Source organism: Schistocerca gregaria, chromosome 6 (genome assembly GCF_023897955.1).
Source record: "Schistocerca gregaria isolate iqSchGreg1 chromosome 6, iqSchGreg1.2, whole genome shotgun sequence".
Taxonomy (NCBI): Eukaryota; Metazoa; Arthropoda; class Insecta; order Orthoptera; family Acrididae; genus Schistocerca; species Schistocerca gregaria.
In genome coordinates, this window is record NC_064925.1 from 453,419,679 (window position 1) to 453,441,783 (window position 22,105).

The 22,105-nt window shown below is 37.1% G+C and overlaps 1 protein-coding gene across 2 annotated transcripts in view; it reads left to right on the forward strand.

The window, feature by feature from the left end:
• The first annotated feature begins 2,456 nt into the window (after positions 1 to 2,456).
• Positions 2,457 to 22,105, forward strand: part of LOC126278353 (uncharacterized) — a 138,950-nt gene continuing 119,301 nt past the window's right edge. The window contains exons 1-6 of one of the 2 annotated variants that reach the window (XM_049978408.1): positions 2,457 to 2,724; positions 4,555 to 4,599; positions 7,732 to 7,776; positions 8,576 to 8,611; positions 14,362 to 14,403; positions 14,489 to 14,539. In XM_049978408.1, coding sequence (XP_049834365.1) covers positions 2,713 to 2,724; positions 4,555 to 4,599; positions 7,732 to 7,776; positions 8,576 to 8,611; positions 14,362 to 14,403; positions 14,489 to 14,539 — 231 coding nt within the window. In that variant the 5' untranslated portion in view covers positions 2,457 to 2,712. The remainder of the gene's footprint in view (positions 2,725 to 4,554; positions 4,600 to 7,731; positions 7,777 to 8,575; positions 8,612 to 14,361; positions 14,404 to 14,488; positions 14,540 to 22,105) is intronic. The other variant, XM_049978409.1, reaches the window with a different exon arrangement.

Here is a 22,105-nt window from a genome sequence, read left to right on the forward strand (position 1 = left end):
TTGTCAATCGAATCTTGTGAGAAAGCTAAACCGTCGATGCAACATTACTCATCTCATGATGACTGCCTACCATCTGCAAACTAACGGGCTTACTGAACGCCTTAATAAGACTTGGCCGACATGCTATCAGTGTTCGTCGATGTTTAGCAGAGCAACTGGGATGAGGTGCTACCTTCCGTGACGTTTGCCTACAAACTGTCAAACAAGACACCACAGGATTTACGCCATTTTTCCTGGTGCATGGGCGTGAGGTGACTACGACAATGGATACTGTGTTTTTGTGTTACATCCTGATGATGTGGGCGACGACTGCATTGGCCAAGTGTTAACCATAGCTGAGGAAGCTCAGTTAGCTGGACGTTGTGGACGAGCGGTTCTAGGCGCTTCAGTCTGGAACTGCGCTGCTGCTATGGTCGCAGGTTCGAATCCTGCCTTGGGCATGGATGTGTGTGATGTCCTTAGGTTAGTTTGGTTTTAGTAGTTATAAGTATAGGGAACTGATGACCTCACATGTTAAGTCCCATAGTACTTAGAACTATTTGATTTGATTGAAGTTCGGCAGTTAGCTCGACTCCGCACGCTGCAGTCTCAAGAAAACGATCGTCGAAGGTACGACGCGAGCCACCACCCTGTTGTCTATCAGGCTGGTGACCTTGTCTGGATCTTCACTCCTGTTCGGTAGGTTGGTCTGTCTGAGAAGCTCCTCAGGCGCTGCTTTGGACCTTATAAGGTTGTAAGACAGTTGTCTGATGTTACTTATTAAGTTGAAGATTTCGACCCCGACGCAAAGCGACGAAAGATCAGAGATACTGTCCATGTCCTTCAAATGAAGACCTACAAGGCTCCTGCCACCCAGAGTAAATTCGAAGCTCCAGCGACAGACAACAAGCTGAAAGGTGGTGAAGAGCGTAGCGACAAAAGAAGTTCTAAGAAGATCACTGCCAGGGTGGGCATCAATCATTGGGAGTGGGAGTATGCAGGACTGATGACTTGTTCCTGGACTAGGACGACGTAACACCGAGACACTGTTCGCTTAAGGAGGGAGCAATGTCGCAGAATAAGCTGAGTAGCTCCGTGGTGTAGTGGTTATGATATAAAATTGTTGCATGGAGGGTTGTGAATTGAAAACTCACCGGGACTGTACAATTTTAATTTCTATATTCGGTTTGAATACATTCTAGAAGTATCCACAAATTTCAAGGATCACTGTACTGGAATTTTCTATAGCTGCATATATACTGTATGTGTTCTGGCAGGACAGACTTCGCTCCGCGCTCTTGTATGTGCAAGTGCTGAATAAACTTTCGTTAAGTGAAGTTAGTGTTCGTCATTCATCTAATTACACCTCCTTCTATGTGACAAAATTGTTTGATGTGTTTGTAAGTGTATATTTTCCCTAACAACTTAATGTCGATGGTTGAAATACTCTTGCACATCTCCACATACTGCCATACGAAATTTATCAAGAACATATATTATGAAGTTTGCTTAGGACATTAATAATCTTTTCGTTGTTAGTTTCTCAATTCCAATACTACACTTCTTGTTTTTGTATCATGGATGGCAACTCAAAACCTCGCTTTAACCGTTTGGTACTGGGCTGAACGAAATACTGTGATGTGATGGGCAGTCTGAATACATCCTGACGTGAGAGTGCCGTGAAGTGATGAGATGTGATGAACAGCGTGAATTGGCTTTTGTAAACAAGGCCAGATATGTGAAAGCAAAAATTGGTTTATGTTTCACAGCAGAAAATGCTAACTTCTACATTGTGTATAAATAAGAAAATATATTGATGTAGCGATTTTCATTAAATAACTGGTTGTTAAATGTAGAAATCAGCTCTTCTGAAGGAGAAATATGGTTGTTCATGATAGTTGTTTGCTGCATATAGAGAAAACATAATGGATAAGGTCAAGAGCCTCTTTGTATTCCAACATAAATATTGTATGATACTGTATTACCTAAACCAGACACTCATTTTACCATGTTTTAGAAAGTTTGGAATTTTTTTGAAACAAGGCTAAAAATGTGCTTCGTTTAGATAATACTAAATACAGTTCAAATAAGTGTCGAAGCTTTGGGTGTTTTTTACTTACCGCAATTTGGCTCACAAAATTCATCTAGAATATGACTTATGAAGTTTGGTTCGATCATTTATAAACTTCGACGTTGTAAGTTCCTTAGTTTGTATACTATACCCCGATTTTTTTGTATCACGTACGTTATCCCTTAACCTCATGTTCAGCGTTCGGTAGTGGCCTAATTAACATGACGTCCACTGTGAATACATTTGAAGTCGACGTGACATGATACGACGATTGCCTGACGTCTAGCGTGAATCTGTCATCGCGGTACACGCTGATCTGTAAACTCAAGTTTCCACTCAAGACTGGTAGGCTGAGCCCAGATATTATATCATCTCTGTATGCTCACAGGGTCTTTGCCGATTTGGCGGTTAAATTTGCTCGCAACTCGCAGGTGGTTGCGAGCAGCTCGGGAGTTTTGACAGTTTCTGTGGCTAGTGGTGGTAGTGTTATTATGTGTGTTTTTTTTCGTGCAAGACAGGACAAAGTAGAACCCAGCACCTGACGCAATAATTGACTACTCTTACAGAACTAACTGTTGTTACGAATCCGATTTTGTGATAAGCCCTACTTGAATCACATGCGTTCCATTGTTCTTTGTTGTCAATAGGATATTCAGTTCACGATGCCCGTGAAGGTATTTTATCACCCTTGTTTGAGGAAGAAATTATGAGTTTTGTTTATATTTTATATTATCGCTGCATGTGGAATATAGCTTAGTATTAGATTGTGCTGAGAAAGTGAATAGTTAATCTGTTTTACAATGTCGAGAGCCTTAATTCAGGTGTTAAGAGTTTGTAGAGCGGCCGCTTTATGGCTATCGCGAATTTCGTTCTGTATAGTATTTGTATCTATTTATCATTTTGTTTGATTGTGTTCAGGTCGAAGAATACTTTGTTGTAGCTTTACCGAAATTGTAATTGTGTGCCTTGAATTGAAGGAAATAAATTAGTTCAGACAGTTCTGCATGGCTGTGACTGCTAATATTAAGAAAATATATTTCGCAGGTTTCATTTATTTTCTGTTGTTGCTTCAAAGAGAGCGCTGACAATCGTGAACAGCATTTTCAGGCATGAGACATTCTTCTTTGCACCTGCAAAATCTGCTGTTTTCCGGTTTTCGAAAATTACTTGTACTGATACTGAGGAAGAGTTACTTAGCTTTGTAACTGCCTGTTTGGAACTCGTTTTGATTTATTAAGTTTTGTGTTATCTGCCATTGCTACAGATATCCTGTTGTCTTGTTGCTGAAACTTCATTCATAACTGAATTACTAAACGATGCACTTTTTCCTTTGGCTCATCCTGGACTTTTATTTAGTCCAAATGAAGTTAATTTTTCTGTCTTGGAAGGCCATGACTGTGTTCATGTGTAACACCACATCATAGGACCCATTTTGAGGAAAGGCATCGCAGAATTTAAGGTAATGCAGGATTGTGTCCCATAGGTGAGGACTTACAGTGCTTGAAAATTTTGGATTACTTTTCAGGGAAAACAATTTCATAAATAAACAAATTCTAACCACCCACCTGTTATGTGAAGAAAGTCAGCTGAAGACGAGTTGTAAGTCTCTGTAAATAGTTCGGGGCATTCATTTTGTATTTGATGCCATTTCTGTGGGTAAATTTGTGTGTAAAAATCATTTTGGGAATGGGACAATGCACCACTGTGCCTTGTTAGCAGTTTTTGCCAGAAGAATGTAAAGCCCACATTGAGTATGGCAATGGAAGCTTGCTTTCAATATTTTGTTAACTTCTTGTCATATTTACTGTTTTGATTATGAGCTTCTTTCCCTTCAATTTGAGATCTTATTACTCTCTTATGTATTAGTTGTATTATACTGTTGAAGAAACTAGACAGTGGCTCTATGGTAAGAGGTGACCGACATTAAGAAAGTGCACATTTGATTCTGGTATCCTCTAGTTTGATTTCTGTGATTCAGCTCATATGAATGATATGGTGATTTCTGTACTGGAACCATAATTTGTTCTTTAGTGAGGAAAAGGATTGTTCCGATAAGAACTGTTCACCGAAGTGGTAAAATTGTGAACATTAATTAGCATTGTAGACAACAGCATTCCCTATATAGTGCCGAGATGTAGGACCTCCTTTACTTAATGGCATACAGATGAGGAAGCTAGTCATTAATGCTTCTCACCAAGCCTCTGTGGAAGGCTGTGTATTGTAATGCTCCAGTTGAGAGGAATTGTTGGTAGCTGTTGTGGGGGGACCCTCAGAATTGCTTTTCTGTCCATTTATGAACGGACAATACATGATGGTCACTGTTGTGGTAAGTGCTACTTAGAGCATTGTTAGGTTGACTATAGCCATCAACTGAACACCAGCAGTCCGTCCTTCTGATTTCAACCATTTCAGAACTAGAAACTTCAGCTTTGACTTTGTGGTAGTTAGATGTGACTGATGGTTAATTTTATGGGAAATGTTAATCAACACTTTTTTTTTAACAGGTGAAGATGTTCCCATCTGTTGTCTGTGATGAAAAAGATAAATCGGTAAGTACTGTACAGGTCAATCTTTCTTTCATTACAAAGTTGTTAGACCCTTTGTGGTTTTTTCAGTTGTTGAACCTAGTGGAATCCCTGCAACTCAATACTTTGTCTAAAGGAGTATTAGAGAGAATGACAAACTGTGAGAAGCTTATATCTGGGTCAAAATAAAAAGTTGAAAGAACAAATTGATAGCCTAGTTTTCACAGAATACTTACCATAGCACCAAACAATTGGAGGAAGAACACACAGTGGTATGCTTGGGGCCTCACTCAACCTGTTACAGAGGCTATACTGGCAGCCATTGAGAGAACAAGGTGCAACCAACTGCCCACCTTTTACAAAATCATGTCTGCCACCTAAGCTGAGAGGTCATTCTTGGGTCATTCCAGCAACTGGCAGAGAAGGTTGAGAAGACCAGCCTCGTGCATGGAGTTTCAACGAAGTTCACAATGTGCATCACTGACTCCAGAACTGATTATAGGCCTTTCGTGCTGAGTCAGATGGAAGGACTGAACTAGAGACTTTGGAAAGTTTCTGTGACGAGCCAGGCTGTGACTTCCTGAGCTTGCACCATAGGGTTGAGAACTGTAGGGTCCCTCAAAATAGGTCAGGTGAGCACTAAACATCAGAGGTTGCTACTCAGGTGGCTGACTGTGTGTAGAGTGCACACAAGGTTTTTTTTAGATTAGATGATTCTCCATCCAATCCAGATAATGTTAGCTGTAGGAAACCCAGAAGTATCGGTGTAAGATCAAGAGAAATGGCTCTCACAGGTGAGAATATGAGAATCGTAATAGTAAACTGCTGAAGCATGCACTACAAAGTGCCAAAGTTTGAAATGCTCATGAAAAGCAGTGAAGCTCACATAATACTAAGTACAGAAAGCTGTTTGAGACCTGAAATTGGTAGCAGTGTGATTATTGGGGAAATTTTAAGTGTGTATTGAAAGGGGAGGCAAAAATAGGAAATAGAGACAGTGCATTTGTTGCCAATAGACAAGAAACTCAGATCAACAGTGGTAGAAATTGAAGCTGCATGTGAGATTGTTTAGACAAGACTGTGTCAGGGGTGGACATAAAATGATGAGTGGATCTCTCTGGCACCCAACAGACTCATCTTCTGATGTACCTGAAAACTTTAGAGAAAACCTCAGTTCACGTGTACATAAGTTCGCTAGCCATACTGTAATCATTGGAGACATTAATCATCTGACTAATTCCAAAAATTACAGCTTTATTAGTGGTGGGCATGATAGGACACCCTGTGAAACATCACTAAATGCTTTCTCTGAAAACTACCTAGAACAGATAGTTAGGTACCCACCTCATGGTAAAAATATATTGGATCTAATAGTGAAGTTGCTGAATTTCAGGCAAAATCTTTTATTGGCGGTAACTCCATATTAGCAGACCTATGTTTATGTGAACTTTTTTCTTTAGTTTTACTTGTAGAATAACATTAAAATATTTGCTTATGTTTGTGAATCACCCTGTTTATTTTATCCCTCGTAACTTTACAACAGTGTATGGCAGTCATTATTGTTAAAAGCTTTTTGTAAATCTACAAATGCTTAAAAATATGTTTGGCTATGTTGAATCTCTTGCCTAAGATGAATCTTGGCAACAATATTGCCTGGCATGTTCGTACATTTCTTGGGAACTCAAACTGATCTTCCCTGAAGTCAGGATTTGCCCGTCTTTCCATTCTTGTGTAAATAATTTTTGCCAGTATTTTGCAATGATGATGTAAACCAATGGTTCTGTAATAGTCATACTTGCAGTGCCTGCCTTCTATGGAATTGAAAGCAGCACATGTTTCGGGTGTTTTGGATTGTGCTACTAATACAATTACAGCGCACAGTGTTTACTACAAGTTGCAACAGAATATAAGATAATAGTTCTTCTAGCATAAACAGTTAACAAAGATATTTTATTATTGATATGTTAACAATAATGTTACTATTATTGACAGTGCAGAAATGAGTAAAATGCACATCTCCTTTATGGTTGTTCATCATAGCTCTCACAAAAGATAGAAGCCGCACACTAGAGGTAGCGCACAAGAATAACGAAAGGCAGAAGTCATTGCCACTGAGTTCCTTGACAGAAGTTGTTTTGCAGTTTCTTTCACAACACCAAATAGTATTTGTAGCCAGTCGTCATATCTTAAATGAGAAGATAATGGTTTTGGAAATACAGAAGCGTCAGATTCCACCCATCTGCTTTGACCCCTGACGTCACAAATATGGCGGAAATGACCATACACTAAGACTCCAGTATGGGACCTATGATGTCATCAGGTAAACATGACCACAAACACGAAACTACATTGGAAAACCAACACACACACGTTCCACAAAAAATCTGATGAAACTAACGGGACAAGCGTGGAAAGTTGGGGGTTTTTGGGTGGGGTCAAAGTAAATATAAACAAATTTAGACACAAACTAAACCAAAAACATCACCTAACACACCACCAGAGAGCACAACCAATCACATCAAAATGACTTCTACAAACATGCCACTCTCTCAAACTAGATTCCGCACCATCGTGATGTCGCACACAACAACAGCCTTGTGTCACAGGTGAAAGCCGATGGGTGGGATTGGGTGCTTCGGTTGACCCATTGTTTTTAATAATAAATATTTTGGTGCAGATATGTGTGTGGACTTTGAATGTACTGAGTTACCAAAATAAGAGATGCGTTCTGTTTCAGAAAGAGATGTTAATATGGTGCAGATTGTCATTAATATGGTGCAGATTGTCATTATGATGAACAACCATAAAGGAGATGTGCATTTTACACATTTATTAATGCACACACAACTACAACTTTGGCCGTGACATAGGCCAGGTTTTGAAGATGGTATGTAAGCATCATTTTCTCGGCAAAGACTCCACAAGTTACCTAAGGAATGGCATGCTATCAGTTAATGTCAGGTTTTCATAGCTTGATGTGACCCATCATATTTATGAGTTAGTGAAGAAATTAAGAATTATTGAGTAATTTTTGTTTGAGGTTTTTCTCACCTCTTATCCCTTTCGTGCTTCTCCCCATGTCCACGAATATCTCTGCTTCAAAATAAATGACAATAGCACTGGACTACTGTTTATTTATTCATTTCTTTATTACAGGCTTCCGTAGAAGTTGAAAGTGTGCATTCAGAAGATTGGAGAGGGGTGAGTGGCTTTTTAGACAATTCTTTAGTGAATGGGCATTATCTTTCATTTATGAACACTTCAAAAGCTGCTGTGAATTTTTTTGTTTTTGATTTTTTTGTTTTGGAATTCTGTAAGGCAGAATGTGATGTAGAAAGGTGTGTTTGGTGTGGTATGAGTTACTTACTGTACGAAAGATCTCTTGCAGTGCTGTATTAATTTTTTCCTGAAAGTAGGTAAAGAAAGTGATGTTAACACAGAAAATAAGTTAGGTTATCACCATCTCAGTTTTCAGAAATAGAATGGAGTGTTGAATGAAAAGTGAAAGAAACAGAAGCAGAAATTTCTGAGAACTTTTGATTTGAGCTACAGCAATATTTAAAACTGTGACAGTGTTTTTGAAAAAAATATCAAATACTATGTAGATTCAATTTGATGTGTCCAGAGTTCGGAATGGAGTAATTTTATAGCTTTTTAGCTATTGAGGAAATGAATTTTGTCCAAATCAAATTCCTTATTGAAGATTTAGTGTCTGATAAGTGAGAGCAAAGTAGCTCAATATCGGAAAATTTCAACAAACCCAACATAATCAAATAATGACACATATTATGTAATGAACTGAAATTAGGCTGTTACAATTGTATGTTAAGTCTATATCACCTACTTTTTTGGGGAGGGGAGGGGTCAGTTCCATGACTTAAGTGAAGAGCATTTATGCTGCTTTAATCAGTTATGCATTGGCACTGTGGCATATAATTCTCTGTGTCATTGTAGACTACATGTTAAAATGTATCAAAATTATTTATTTCTTTTGTTTCAGGAAGAACTTTCTGAATGTTCAGGTACTTTGTCAGAGGTACGTATAGGATAGTACTACACTATCAAATACTCCATGGTTTCACTCTGTTTTCTGAAATGTGGTTTAAAGAATTTAACCATACATTTCACCAAACAAGTCTACTCTTAAGTCACTTTTTGTAATTGAAAAGCTTGTCATTTGGTTATACAGTTTTTTATGCTATTAAGAACGACTACGCTGCTTCATAGTATGAGATAAAAACAAAATTTAAGTTGCAATCATAAATAAGGCTAAGAGAAAAGCAATGAAATTCAGGAAAGTAGGAACCTCGAAAAACAAAGACAAATTCATCTGTGGGGAATGAGAACTGGAAATAGTCAAAGCGTCAGATACCTAGAACTTACACTGCACATGGCATACTATATATTTTCCAACCATTTAAAAGACTGAGTAATAACATAAAGGTTGCACTCATTGCCTCATATGGCACACTACTTACATGGAGACACTTGCATACTCAAATCTTAAGTCACTAGAGAGAGTCAGCATATCTGAAAAGAATGCTTTGCTTCTCAAGATAGATGCAAAATGGAATACTTGTGTATTGGCAGCTATTCATTACGAGATGGGCATTCTGTTAATAAAAGGGTGAATGGCTTTTCAGACCATGGTGTACAAATTTTAACATTAAAAGGCTTTTGTACTCAAACAGATGTCACATATAATTACAAACTATGTAGGAAAGTTAATCCAACAGCAATAGAGTTTTTTAAACCTTGCCAAGGAACAAGAGTGGCAGGATGTTTATAGTGCTGATAACATTGATGATAAATATGCTTTCCTTAACAAATGTCTCATACTCATAGAGAGTTGCTTCCCATCACAACATTCTAAATGGGGTACTAGCAGTAATAGGCAGCCCGGGTGGCTGGCTAGTGGGTAAAGATATCATGTAGAACAATTTGGGAATTGTATCAAAATATTAGTAGTAGTCACACTCAAGCTACAGTAGCCCATTACAAAAAGTAGGAAGGCAAAGTATATGTGGTATGCAAATAGAATAACTAATTCACAGGATAAAACTAAAAAACCATATGGTCAGTTATGAAGGAAGTGTCTGGTTAGCAGAACAACGTCAACGATATAAAGTCCGTTCGTATTAAAAGTATTTCTGTTACTGATAAATCAGATATATGTATAATATTTAACAATCATTTTCTGAGCATTGCTGGTGAATTAAGTAAAAAATTAGTTTCTACAGTGAATCGTATAACTTTCTTGGCATATGCCTTTCCAAGATTTGTGTCTGAAATACTCCTCTGTTATACAGATAAGGGGGAGATTGAGTCAATAATTAAATCACTGTAGACTAAGGACTCTCATCAATATGATGGAGTGCCTAGCAGTATATTAAAGAGTATTGTGCTGCCCATGTTAGCCCTGTATTTAGCCATATTTGTAATTTTTCCCTTAGGAATGGTCAGTTTCCTGAATGATTAAAGTACTCAATAGTAATGCTGCTATATAAAAAGGGAGAAAAGGATAATGTAGGAAATTTTAGACCTATTTTACGTCATCAGTGTTTGCTAAAGTTATTGAAAAGGCTGTGTATGTAAGGATAATTGATTATTTTATACTACACGAATTGCTATCAAATTATACAGTTCGGCCTTAGAAGTCGTTTAACAACTGAAAATGTTTTGTTATGTTCTCTTTTCTCTGTGAGGTACTGGATGGGTTAAACAAAAGGTTTCAAATGCTAGGCATATTTTTTGATTTAACTAAGGAATTTGATTGCGTTGATCACAAAATATTGCTCCAGAAGTTGGACTATTACGTAATATGGCGAGTAGCTCACAATTGGTTCACCTCTTACTTCAGCAACAGATGCAAAAGGTCATTATTCACATTGTTGAGAATGGTGGTGATGTGGGGTACAGTCAAGTGGGGGGGAACCTCAGGGATCATAGTTGGGGCCACTCTTGTTCCTTATTTATATAAATGATATATTATGGGTATCTCTAAAATTTCTGTTTGATGATGACACTAGCTTGGGGTAAAGGATGTTGTGTGCAGCATTGGCCTGGTTTCAAATAGAGCAGTTCATGACCTAAGTTCACGGCTTGTAGAAAATAAACTAACACTAAATTACAGTAAGACTCATTTTTACAATTTCTAATGCACAACAAAACCTGACATTTTAATTTTACAGAATGAGCATATGATTAATGAAACTGAACAGTTCAGATTTCTAGGTGTTCAGATGGATAGTAAACTGTTGTGGAAAGCCGACGTTCATAATCTAGTTCAAAGACTAAATGCTGCCATTTTTACTATTTGAATGGGATCTAGAGTGAGTGATCGTTTGACATGGAAAATTAGTCTACTTTGCTTATTTTCGTTTGCTTATGTCATATGGTATTATAATTTGGGATAACTCTTCCCATTCTTGGCTCGGAAACGGGCAATTTGGGCAATAAGTGGTGTAAGTTATGAACCTCTTGTCGACCACTGTTTACGAGTCTTTTTGACATTGGCCCCTCTGTATATACTGCATTTGGATTGGACCTCCTTAACTTTTGTGCAGAAAGGTGTGCAGTATACTGCTGCATCCATTTTCAATAAGCTACCACTCGAATTCAAAAATCTTAGGAATAATCCACACACATTCAAATCAAAACTGAAGAGTTTCCTCATGGCTCACTCCTTCTATTCTGTTAAGGAGTTCCGGGAAAAATTAAGCTGCTTCTTGTTGTGTTATTGATTGCGTTTACTTAAACTTATGGATTGACTTTTTTCGGGTCCATAAACATTTTGTTTTTATCTGTTATTACTTTTATGTTGTAATTTCATGTACTGACATGTTTCATGACCTTGGAGATTGGCTCCCCAGTGTGGTCCTACAGAACTTGATGTGTAAATAAATAAAATAAGTGCAACTTTTTTGTTGAAGACCTGCTGATAGCTTGGCAGCAAAAGCAAGAGATAAAGATCATGGACTTCTTGGCACCCTACAACAGCTTCCAGCCATGACACTTGGGCCAAAGGTTGGCAGTCCATTGACTAAATCAGAGAATATAGTAACCAAGGGCTATCACAATCCCACCCGCAGTTGCCAGTGCACCCACCATATGCTGAGGACCATGCAACACATATCACATCATTAAGTGCAAAGAAAGAACTTCATCACTATTTAACTATGCAGTAGTTAAGTAATCAATATCTTGTACATATTCCATTTAATAAAATCAGTCACATTCTGCATTATTACATTATATTGTACTTAATGAAGAAGGTCCATGTAGCACTACATTTTCATGACTGTTTTTTTTTTTTTTTTTTTTAATCATACCACTATCACCCACCAAACAAACAGTTCCTTATACCTCAAGTGAAAAGCTAAATTTGATGCTCATCTTTTTGTGAAAACTTCTGTATACTGAAACCCACGCAGAGTCCTTAGAACATTTCTGATGATTTTATCAACCCTTACTACCAATTTCTGTCACCTAAGATGATCTCTCACTTTGCTCGTTATCACAGATTGCTAATTTATACCTTTTGATTCATGTGTTGTCATATCTTCTTCAATGTAAAAGAAAATTGACAGTTAATATTTGATGATTTGTGTCTTGAGATTCATTAGCAATATTTCAAATGTCATGTTGTGGCCCTTTAGATGAACCGTCAGAGCAGATTACTTTCAAGATGACCTAACATGCATTGCCTCTTTTTTTAGACAACTTAGTTTCTGAGAATAAGCTGAGTGGTTTGTTTATTGTTTGATATGTAGATGCTGTGTTGTGTCACCAATGTGGGCAAGGAATGACCTGTTAGATCTTATCGGATAGCAAACTCTACAGAGTTTGCTGTATCATGTTTAGCTATGTAGCTGTAAATGCTGTTCGCTAATGACTTGATGACGTTTTTACATAATTCATTTCTTGCTCTCAAAACGAAATGTGTAAAGTCAAACTGGGATTTTTTTAAATGGATCCTATAAATAGACAAATTATTTAAATATGTATATATAATGCTGTGAGGAAACACTATCATAATTCATTCAGACAGTGCTTAGTTTGTGTTTTAACCTGACAAAATTAGTAATATTCTGAGTTTGATAGATTTTCTGTAATACTATGTACAGATTTTATCAGTCCTGCCTTTTGGAGCGGCTGCTTAACTGGCATGTAACTGCGATAAGGTTAATGCTTTGAGTGGAATCTTGGAAAACACTTGAAGGCTTAGTGGTTGAACTGCATTAAACACAGATTTTACAGTCTGTCCTGAATGTACTTACTTATTCTACTATCTGTCACTTGTTTGTTCCACTAATTTTCTAATTTTGTTCTACTAATTTTCATCATATTGGGAATTTAGTCATTTGATGATTAATGTAGGTTACTTCTTAGAAAGAAGAAAACAGCAACCAGCCACTATTAATACTGCTATTTATTTAGGTAAATAGCACCATTACCGGTTTCGAATTGGCAAGTTCATCATCAGGCGGCTGTTCTCATGATTTTCAAAATACACTTTACATTATCGCCCGTTCTAGACAAAATATCATTTGATGATGCTTCTTAGAAATACTATCATCATCATTAGTCGGTATACTCATTTTTGAGTGTTGTGGTCTAATTTCTTCCTCGACTGGAGATCTGCATCCACAGTGACCTTCAGCACTTCATAACATAATATGAAGAGGTAGGCCGGTAATCTATTTGGGGAAGAAAGTTATCGTATGCATTTTGTGACCTATGTATATTTTTACTGGGGCCTTTGTTTGAAAGTTGGAGGGAATGATCTTTTAGGTATGTTATAAAAAATGTACCTAAGTTGTTGTTTGATTTTTTTGTTCCTGGAATAAACAATCCAGACCATCAAGTTCTCCACTGATCTTTTTAAAAATAAATCCACCCATCAGACAACTAGAACTAAATAGGTCTCTATTTTTGGAAAATAAAGGTTGAAGACTAATTTTATTGTGTTAATCAGTATCAGTAGCTTCATTTAGAGAGATTCAGTTGGGGAGATCTGTGACTAACAAACTGAAGCAATTTAGAAAAGTTTCTATCACTTTACATGGAGCAATGTATCATGTTAAATGTATGCTATGGCAAGTAAATGAAGTCAAAACTCGTATGCTTTTGTTGTTAAATTTGTTATTGCCTTAGTCTTTGGATCTGGACTGCACTGTGTCCATTTTCTTCTAATTATACTTCTGAGATTATTGTTAATGGACAGGGACCGAATAATGAAGTATTTGTCTTCTTAACACGAAATAATTACCATGCAGAAGGCTAAATCAAGGTTGCAGAGGATGTGACTGATATGTAAGTAACATTTAGTGACAAGAGGAAAAAAAAACTTCAAATGGTAAACAGAGAAGTAGCTTCAAAAGTGTCTAATAATTTACATCTAGTCTCTTTTTTCCCTGGAGCACTTAGTTCTTTTACCTGTCATGGAAAAATATTTAGGACAAAAATATTGACAGTTGTTGATGTATGAGTGCTATTAGATCAGTTTACCTTTTCTTTGTATGTACAAGCATTACATATACATAAAACTGTGAGACTTTGATTTTATTTTCTTCTTTAAATAAGAAAAGCAATGAAGTTAGTTTTATAGACTAATTTATGCAAATTTCTGATTAACTTATAATTTAAAAAATATAATATTATCAGTCCTAAGGATTGATCCAGTTAATTTGTATACTCACACACAGTTGTCCCACATGTTGGTGTTAGTTGGCTGCTTTAATTTGGTTGCAAAATACTTAACAATTGATTGCTTTGCTTCTCCAGGTTGACTCAGAGCAGGCAGCCACAAGCTCTGGATTTTCAGAAGTAAGTTTGACGAGATGTGACAAACTTGAGAATACCTTTGCTATGTTTCTGAAAAAAAAAAGCTAATAATTAATTTTTCTTGCAGGATGGATCAGCAATCGTGGCCCCAAGGCAGAATAGTGTAGCTGAAAGACTGGTATGTTTTGCTCTGTACATTTGCTACTCGGGGTCAGTAATAGTCTTCTGTTTATCCTTTCAATGCCAAGTGGTGTTCATATTTCTTACGTTCATTTGTTGTTGAAGTGAAACTTTAAATGAACAAATGGAATAAGTAAAGTATTATTTGAATTTCATCAGTTTCTACTTTAATTTTTTGAAAAATGTGTTTAGCTATGCCTTCAGTTACAACAGTAATATCCTGTGTAGTGGACCACAGTGGATTATTTAGTGCATATGTTGGATCGGCTACATTGGTGCATACATTGAGGAGACAAGTCATTGGATAACAGTTATGCATGTACACAGATGTCTGTAGTATCTCGTACACAATGTATAGAAAGGCAGTACATTGCGAAGCTGTCATTTGTACTCGTGCGATTCAGAGAAGAGGTGACCAACGTGGTTATGGCGACATGATGAAAATTAAGACTTTGAACACGGAATGCTAATTAGAGGTAGATGCATGGGACCTTCAATTTCAGAAAGTGTTAGGGAATTCAATATTCTGAGATCTACAGTGTCATACGTGTGCTGAGATAAACAAATTTCAGGCATATGCCCTAGGACAACTGGGAAAAACTGGAAAATTTTTTCGTTCACGAGAAAACCGAGGAATTTTTTAGATTCCAGAAATTTTTCATTGTTTTTGTTTCCAGATACATTTTTGGAATTTTGACTGGTGGGTACTCTAACAAAGAATTTTACTTTAACCTGCTACTGCAGGATAACACTGCAGCAAAAGTTATTCCTGTATATAAAAAAGGGGTTAAAGACAATGTAAACAACAACAGACCCATCACAATTTCCTCCTGCATCTCTAAAGTACTGGAAAAAGTTATGTATGACAAACTTAAGAAATTTATAAATAAAAACAGCATCCTATGTAATGGACAACATGGATTCAGAAATAAGAGGTCAACGACAACTACTGTCAATGAGTGCATCAATTCCATCCTAAACCTGATGTACAAAAAACAGGAAACAATAGGAGTATTTATTGATTTGTCAAAAGCTTTTGACATGGTGGACCATAAAATTCTGCTATCAAAGGTACGGTTTTTGAGGTCTGTCCAACAAGTGGATCAGTTCCTTCCTGACTAATCGTAAGCAGGCAGTGTGCAACAATCGCACAAATATTGAACTAAAAAATGGATCTAATCACTTGTTGTGGTCTTAAGTCCTGAGACTGGTTTGATGCAGCTCTCCATGCTACTCTATCCTGTTCAAGCCTCTTCATCTCACAGTACCTTCTGCAGCCTACATCCTTCTGAATCTGCTTAGTGTATTAATCTCTTGGTCTCCCTCTAAGATTCTTACCCTCCACACGGCCGCCCTCCAGTACTAAATTGGTGATCGCTTGATGCCTCAGAACATGTCCTACCAACCGATCCCTTCTTCTAGTCAAGTTCTGCCACAAACTCCTCTTCTCCCCAAATCTATTCAATACCACCTCATTACTTATGTGATCTACCCATCTAATCTTCAGCATTCTTCTGTAGCACCACATTTCGAAAGCTTCTATTCTCTTCTTGTCCAAACTAGTTATCGTCCATGTTTCACTTCCATACATGGTTACACTCCATACAAATACTTTCAGAAATGACTTCCTGACACTTGAATCTATACTCGATGTTAACAAATTTCTCTTCTTCAGAAACGGTTTCCTAGTCTAGATTTGATATCCTCTCTACTTCGACCATCATTAGTTATTTTGCTCCCCAAATAGCAAAACTCATTTACTACTCATTTCATAATCTAATTCCCGCAGCATCACCCGACTTAATTCGACTATATTCCATTATCCTTGTTTTGGTTTTGTTGATGTTCATCTTATATCCTCCTTTCAAGACAATGTCCATTCCGTTCAACTGCTCTTCCAAGTCCTTTGCTGTCTCTGACAGAATTACAATGTCATCGGCGAACCTCAAAGTTTTTATTTCTTCTCCATGGATTTTAATACCTACTCCAAATTTTTCTATTGTTTCCTTTACTGCTTGCTCAATATACAGATTGAATAACTTAGGGGAGAGGCTACAACCCTGTCTCACTCCCTTCCCAACCACTGCTTCCCTTTCATGCCCCTCTACTCCTATAACTGCCATCTGGTTTCTGTACAAATTGTAAATAGCTTTTCGCTCCCAGTATTTTACCCCTGCCACCTTCAGAATTTGAAAGAGAGTATTTCAGTTAACATTGTCAAAAGCTTTCTCTAAGTCTGCAAATGCTAGTAACGTAGGTTTGCCTTTCTTTAATCTTTCTTCTAAGATAAGTCGTAGGGTCAGTATTGCCTCACATGTTCCAACTTTTCTACGGAATCCAAACTGATCTTCCCCGAGGTCAGCTTCTACTAGTTTTTCCATTCGTCTGTGAAGAATTTGCGTTAGTATTTTGCAGCCGTGACTTATTAAACTGATAGTTCGGTAATTTTCACATCTGTCAACACCTGCTTTCTTTGGGATTGGAATTATTATAGTGTTCTTGAAGTCTGAGGATATTTCACCTATCTCGTACATCTTGCTCACCAGATGGTAGAGTTTTGTCAGGACTGGCTCTCCCAAGGCCGTCAGTAGTTTCAATGGAATGTTGTCTACTCCTGGGGCCTTGTTTCGTCTCGGGTCTTTCAGTGCTATGTCAAACTCTTAACGCAGTATCGTACCTCTCATTTCATCTTCATTTACATCCTCTTCCATTACCATAATATTGTCCTCAAGAACATCGCCCCTGTATAGACCCTCTATATGCTCCTTCCACCTTTCTGCTTTCCCTTCTTTGCTTAGAACTGGGTTTCCATCTAAGCTCTTGATATTCATATAAGTGGTTCTCTTTTCTCCAAAGGTCTCTCTTAATTTTTCTGTAGGCAGTATCTATCTATGTTACCCCTAGTGAGATAAGCCTCTACATCCTTACATTTGTCCTCTAGCTATTCCTGCTTAGCCATTTGTCCTCTAGCCATTCCTGCTTAGCCATTTTGCATTTCCTGTCGATCTCATTTGTGAGACGTTTGTATTCCGTTTTGCTTGCTTCACTTGCTGCATTTTTGTGTTTTCACCTTTCATCAATTAAATTCAATATCTCTTCTGTTACCCAAGGATTTCATCCAGCCCTCGTATTTTTACCTACTTGATCCTCTGCTGCCTTCACTATTTCATTCCTCAAAGCTACCCATTCTTCTTCTACTGTATTTCTTTCCCCCATTCCTGTCAATTGTTCCCTTATGCTTTCCCTGAAACTCTGTACAACCTCTGGTTCTTTCAGTTTATCCAGGTCCCATCTCCTTAAATTCCCACCTTTTTGCAGTTTCTTCAGTTTTAATCTACACGTCATAACCAATAGATTGTGGTCAGAGTCCACATCTGCCCCTGGAAATGTCTTACAATTTAAAACCTGATTCCTAAATCTCTGTCTTACCATTATATAAATCTATCTGAAACCTTTTAGTATCTCCAGGGTTCTTGCATTTACATATTCACTTACTACGTTTCCTTCTCTTCCTTTTCCTACCTTCTAATTCCAGTCACCCATGCCTATTAAATTTTCATCTCCCTTCACTACCTGAATAATTTCTTTTATCTCATCATACATTTCATCAACATCATCTGCAGAGCTAGTTGGCATATAAACTTGTACAACTCTAGTAGGTGTGGGCTTCATGTCACTTATCTGACTATAAACAAATTAAATGTGGTGTACCCTAAGGATCAGTAAGTGGACCCCTTCTGTTTCTTCTGTACATAAATGATCTAAGCTTAAATGTAGATGCACACGAAACAATCATATTTGCAGATGACAGCATGATTTTACTAAAAGGAGACGACTATGAACAGTTACAGCAGACAGTAAATGCGGGCACGAAACAACTTAGCAGCTGGGTACAGAGTGATTATCTTGTGATACACAGTAAGAAGTTCCACAATGTTCCTAACAAGGACATGTTTATCCCATTAGTCTCTATCGATGACGAACCAGTTGGTAACAATACTGAAACCAAATTCTGAGGACTTTAGCTGCAGAGTAACATCAGATGGAATAAGCATATTCAATATCTCAATGCAGAACTGAGCAAAACATGTTGCCATCTTTGTTCATTAAAATCATGCTGTAGAGAGAAAACAGTATTAAATGCATATCATGCATACTTTCTTTCTCGTCTTTGATATGGGGTCACCTTCTAGGGAAAATCTAAATCAGCTAATAGCAATTTTAAACTACAAAAAAAGGGCCATTAGAATCTTGTTTGGGTGCAAGCCTAGAGACTTGTAAACCCCCTGTTTAAGAAATCTGGTATTCCTCCATTACCATGTGTATACATTATGGAAACCCTTTTGTTCTTTAAATTAAATGTAATAGGTAAGGACTGGAGATTGCAAAACAACCGTGATATACATGATCACTTTACCAGACAAAATAGAAACTTACATATGGCTGAAATCAGCACAGCACTGTGCCAAAAAGGTACATTTCACATGGGAGTTAAGCTTTATAACAAACTTCCTGAAAACATAAAAGCTATCGCAGAGGTCAGTACATTTGAAAAATCTCTAAAGTCATATTTACAGCATCACCGCTTTTACTCAATTGAAGAATATTTAAATTTATGAAACGTGTTATATAAATACTTACATGTAAAGTGTATTATTGTAACCTTAAATATGTATGCCTTGAAATGACTTTCAGCCTGTGTATTTATAACTTGACTTGTCCAATGTCTTATTCATAAGCTGCTACGTAGACATATATAAAAAATACAGCAATAAAATATAAACAAGGGAAAAAAACACCAAAATAAAACGTAAGTTGCGATGAAAATGCTCTATTTAAAACAACAAAACACAGTGATTATACAAGAGTCTGTCGACAGCAAAATGTGTCGAAGGTTTTAAGTCGAAGACTATGTAATACTTTGTGACAGCCAATTGCTTTTGATGAGCTAGATATCACAACTGTCTATAGATTTGTTCAAGCTGTTCCTAGTGAGCTTATGTGCACGGGTGGAACTGAATTTGCTTCTGAGCAGTGTCTTTCCCTGCTTCTGTTTACTTGGAGTGTGGCTGTTAGCTGTATAAGCAACAGCACGAAGCAGCCAAAAGTTACCCAGAAACAATTTTTCTAGCATGCCCATGTTACCAGATTTGCGCATCTGCAGAACAATTTGATTTGTAGTTGGTGGACGGGGATAGTCTTCACGTGACCTGCATTTACGTTACATGATTTTGCTGTTTTCTCTTTGTTTATAGCTGTCATGTTAAATGAAATCAAAACGAATTTTTGTGGGTGGGGGCTATCAAGTGAATTAAGACACATTCCCATAATTCTGAGAGAATGAAATGTGTTGTTAGTTTTAGTATTCTGATCTTATTTTACTTCCAATTTTATTGGTAATTAAGCATTAATCACCTTGCAGAACAATGAAGTTATTTTTGTCGGTTTTTTAAAGAAATTTGGCTTTTGTTAATGTTTTCCATGAAGGCAGTCAATTTATTTGAAATGAAGTACTTCATTCAACACTATTGGCTGGTTTCAACTGTTCACTGAATTTCAGTTGTATGTTTTCATCTTCAGGCACATGTGGCTTTACGCAATAATAAAGAACCAAACATTAGATAATACAGTACTGTTACTCCAAGAAAATAGGCATCCTGAAAACCATACTGAAAAGCTTAATATCGGGTAGGGGACTGCGTCATTGTGAATCTGGACATTCAAATGTGCAATTTGAACTGAATTGTGCATTTTAGTACAGTTTACGAAATTTTGATGCTCTTGGAGTATTCTGATGTCTTGTTTCTTTTTGGCATAATGTAAGATCTCTCAATGCTATATACATACGAACATATGTTTATGTTCAATTGGAGATGAATAAGCAGGCAAATTTGGTCAATAGTATTGAATAAAATGTTTTGTTTCAAATATATTGTCAGCTTTAGCAGAATGTTATGTATGTGCCTTCCTTGAAATTCAAAGTTTTTCAATCATAAGGCATGTTACAACACGTGTCTGGCACCTTCTTTAGGCTTGACATTTCTTTATTTGTTGTTGTTGTTGTTTTGTCTTAAATTTACAGAACACCATTTTTCAGTAAATTATAGACTGGCAGCACACTTGCTTTCATTGTAATCCCTCTCATCTGTCCCACCCCACCCTGGTGCCTCCCTTCCCTTCCCTTCCCCAATAGCTTTATATTGACTCTTGGAGCAGAATATAAACTGCCAGTTATACAGTTTTCTAGGCTTTACAAGGAACCTTGTTAACTTTTTATGCAGTTTGAAAAGTCATGTAAAACTTATTGTTCTTAGCTGTAGTGTATACAAACAGGTAGTGGTCCCTCCCCTCCTCCAAGAAATTTGTATTCTTTCTTACTAGCTTTTTGCGGTGCTGTGTGGATGTAAATCCAATTGGAAATGTTGCACAACAGTATTGCAGAGTACGAATAAAAATAAAATGTATATTAAAATCACAACGTAGCAAAATATTGATACTTTTGAATTTTAGATTCTAAATTGAAATAAGTATTATGCCAAGGACTACTTCCTTATTTTGCATTCCTTATCTGGACAGGATATGATTAAAAAAAAATCCTCTATGTACATTGACTTTGTATGTCCCCACTGAACAATGTGCCGCAGTGATGCACATCACGTGATTCCCCACTATGAACAAAAATGCGACAAAAGACATATGAAGAGATCAAACACAAAACATGGGCTTCCTATGTCATTGTAGCTGCTCATGCGTAGTAAGCCCTCTTTTCTGGCGCCCTCTGGAAACTGCTCAAATGAAGGTATTTCTAAAAGTTGTGGGAAAATATTGCAAATGGTGGTTTATGAAGCATTAATTTCAAAGTAAATTTCCTTTTACGCAGGATGAATAATATTACGTATCAGTGTGTACAATGAACTTCTTAATTTACAGAGCATTTTACTCTGTCAAAACTTAATGCCTTGAGGAGCAGCACTCAAGACCAGATGTTTATTTCATTATTTAAAATTTTACTGGCACATGTGTGTTTGGTGTCTCTGAAAGAGTAACTCATGAAAAAAGGCCAATATTATATGTGAAACCTTCTTGTAGCTATACTATATGTAAATTAATTTAAACAATTAACTTTTCCTATTTGTGTGTTCACCATACTTAACCATTGATGTTGCTATTGGCTGACCACATTACTTGTCCAATGCTCTGAATATCTGCCATCATTGGCTGGGGAGATCACTTGATGGGAGCTATGATTGGCTGACAAAAGCTCATCGCAATCTCGATCTCAGTTCTTTGGAAACTTAAGTGCTGTGTTTGGTAGAATTTGTTTTTATACTGTTATAATATGGAAATGTGCAGCGTATATCTTGCTGTGTATCAAAGATCTTTCCAAGACGTGTTGCTGTGTAGCGGGGTTCGTTTCCTAAAGTGCCGGTAAGTTCTACACCATTGAAAGGATTGATAAGTTCTACAGGTCTGAGAGAAAGTATACTGTCACTTAAAATGGTAAAAGTATGTTTCCACCTGGGAAGAACTGTATTTTTATGCCTGTTGCACCTCTTCTGGGCTC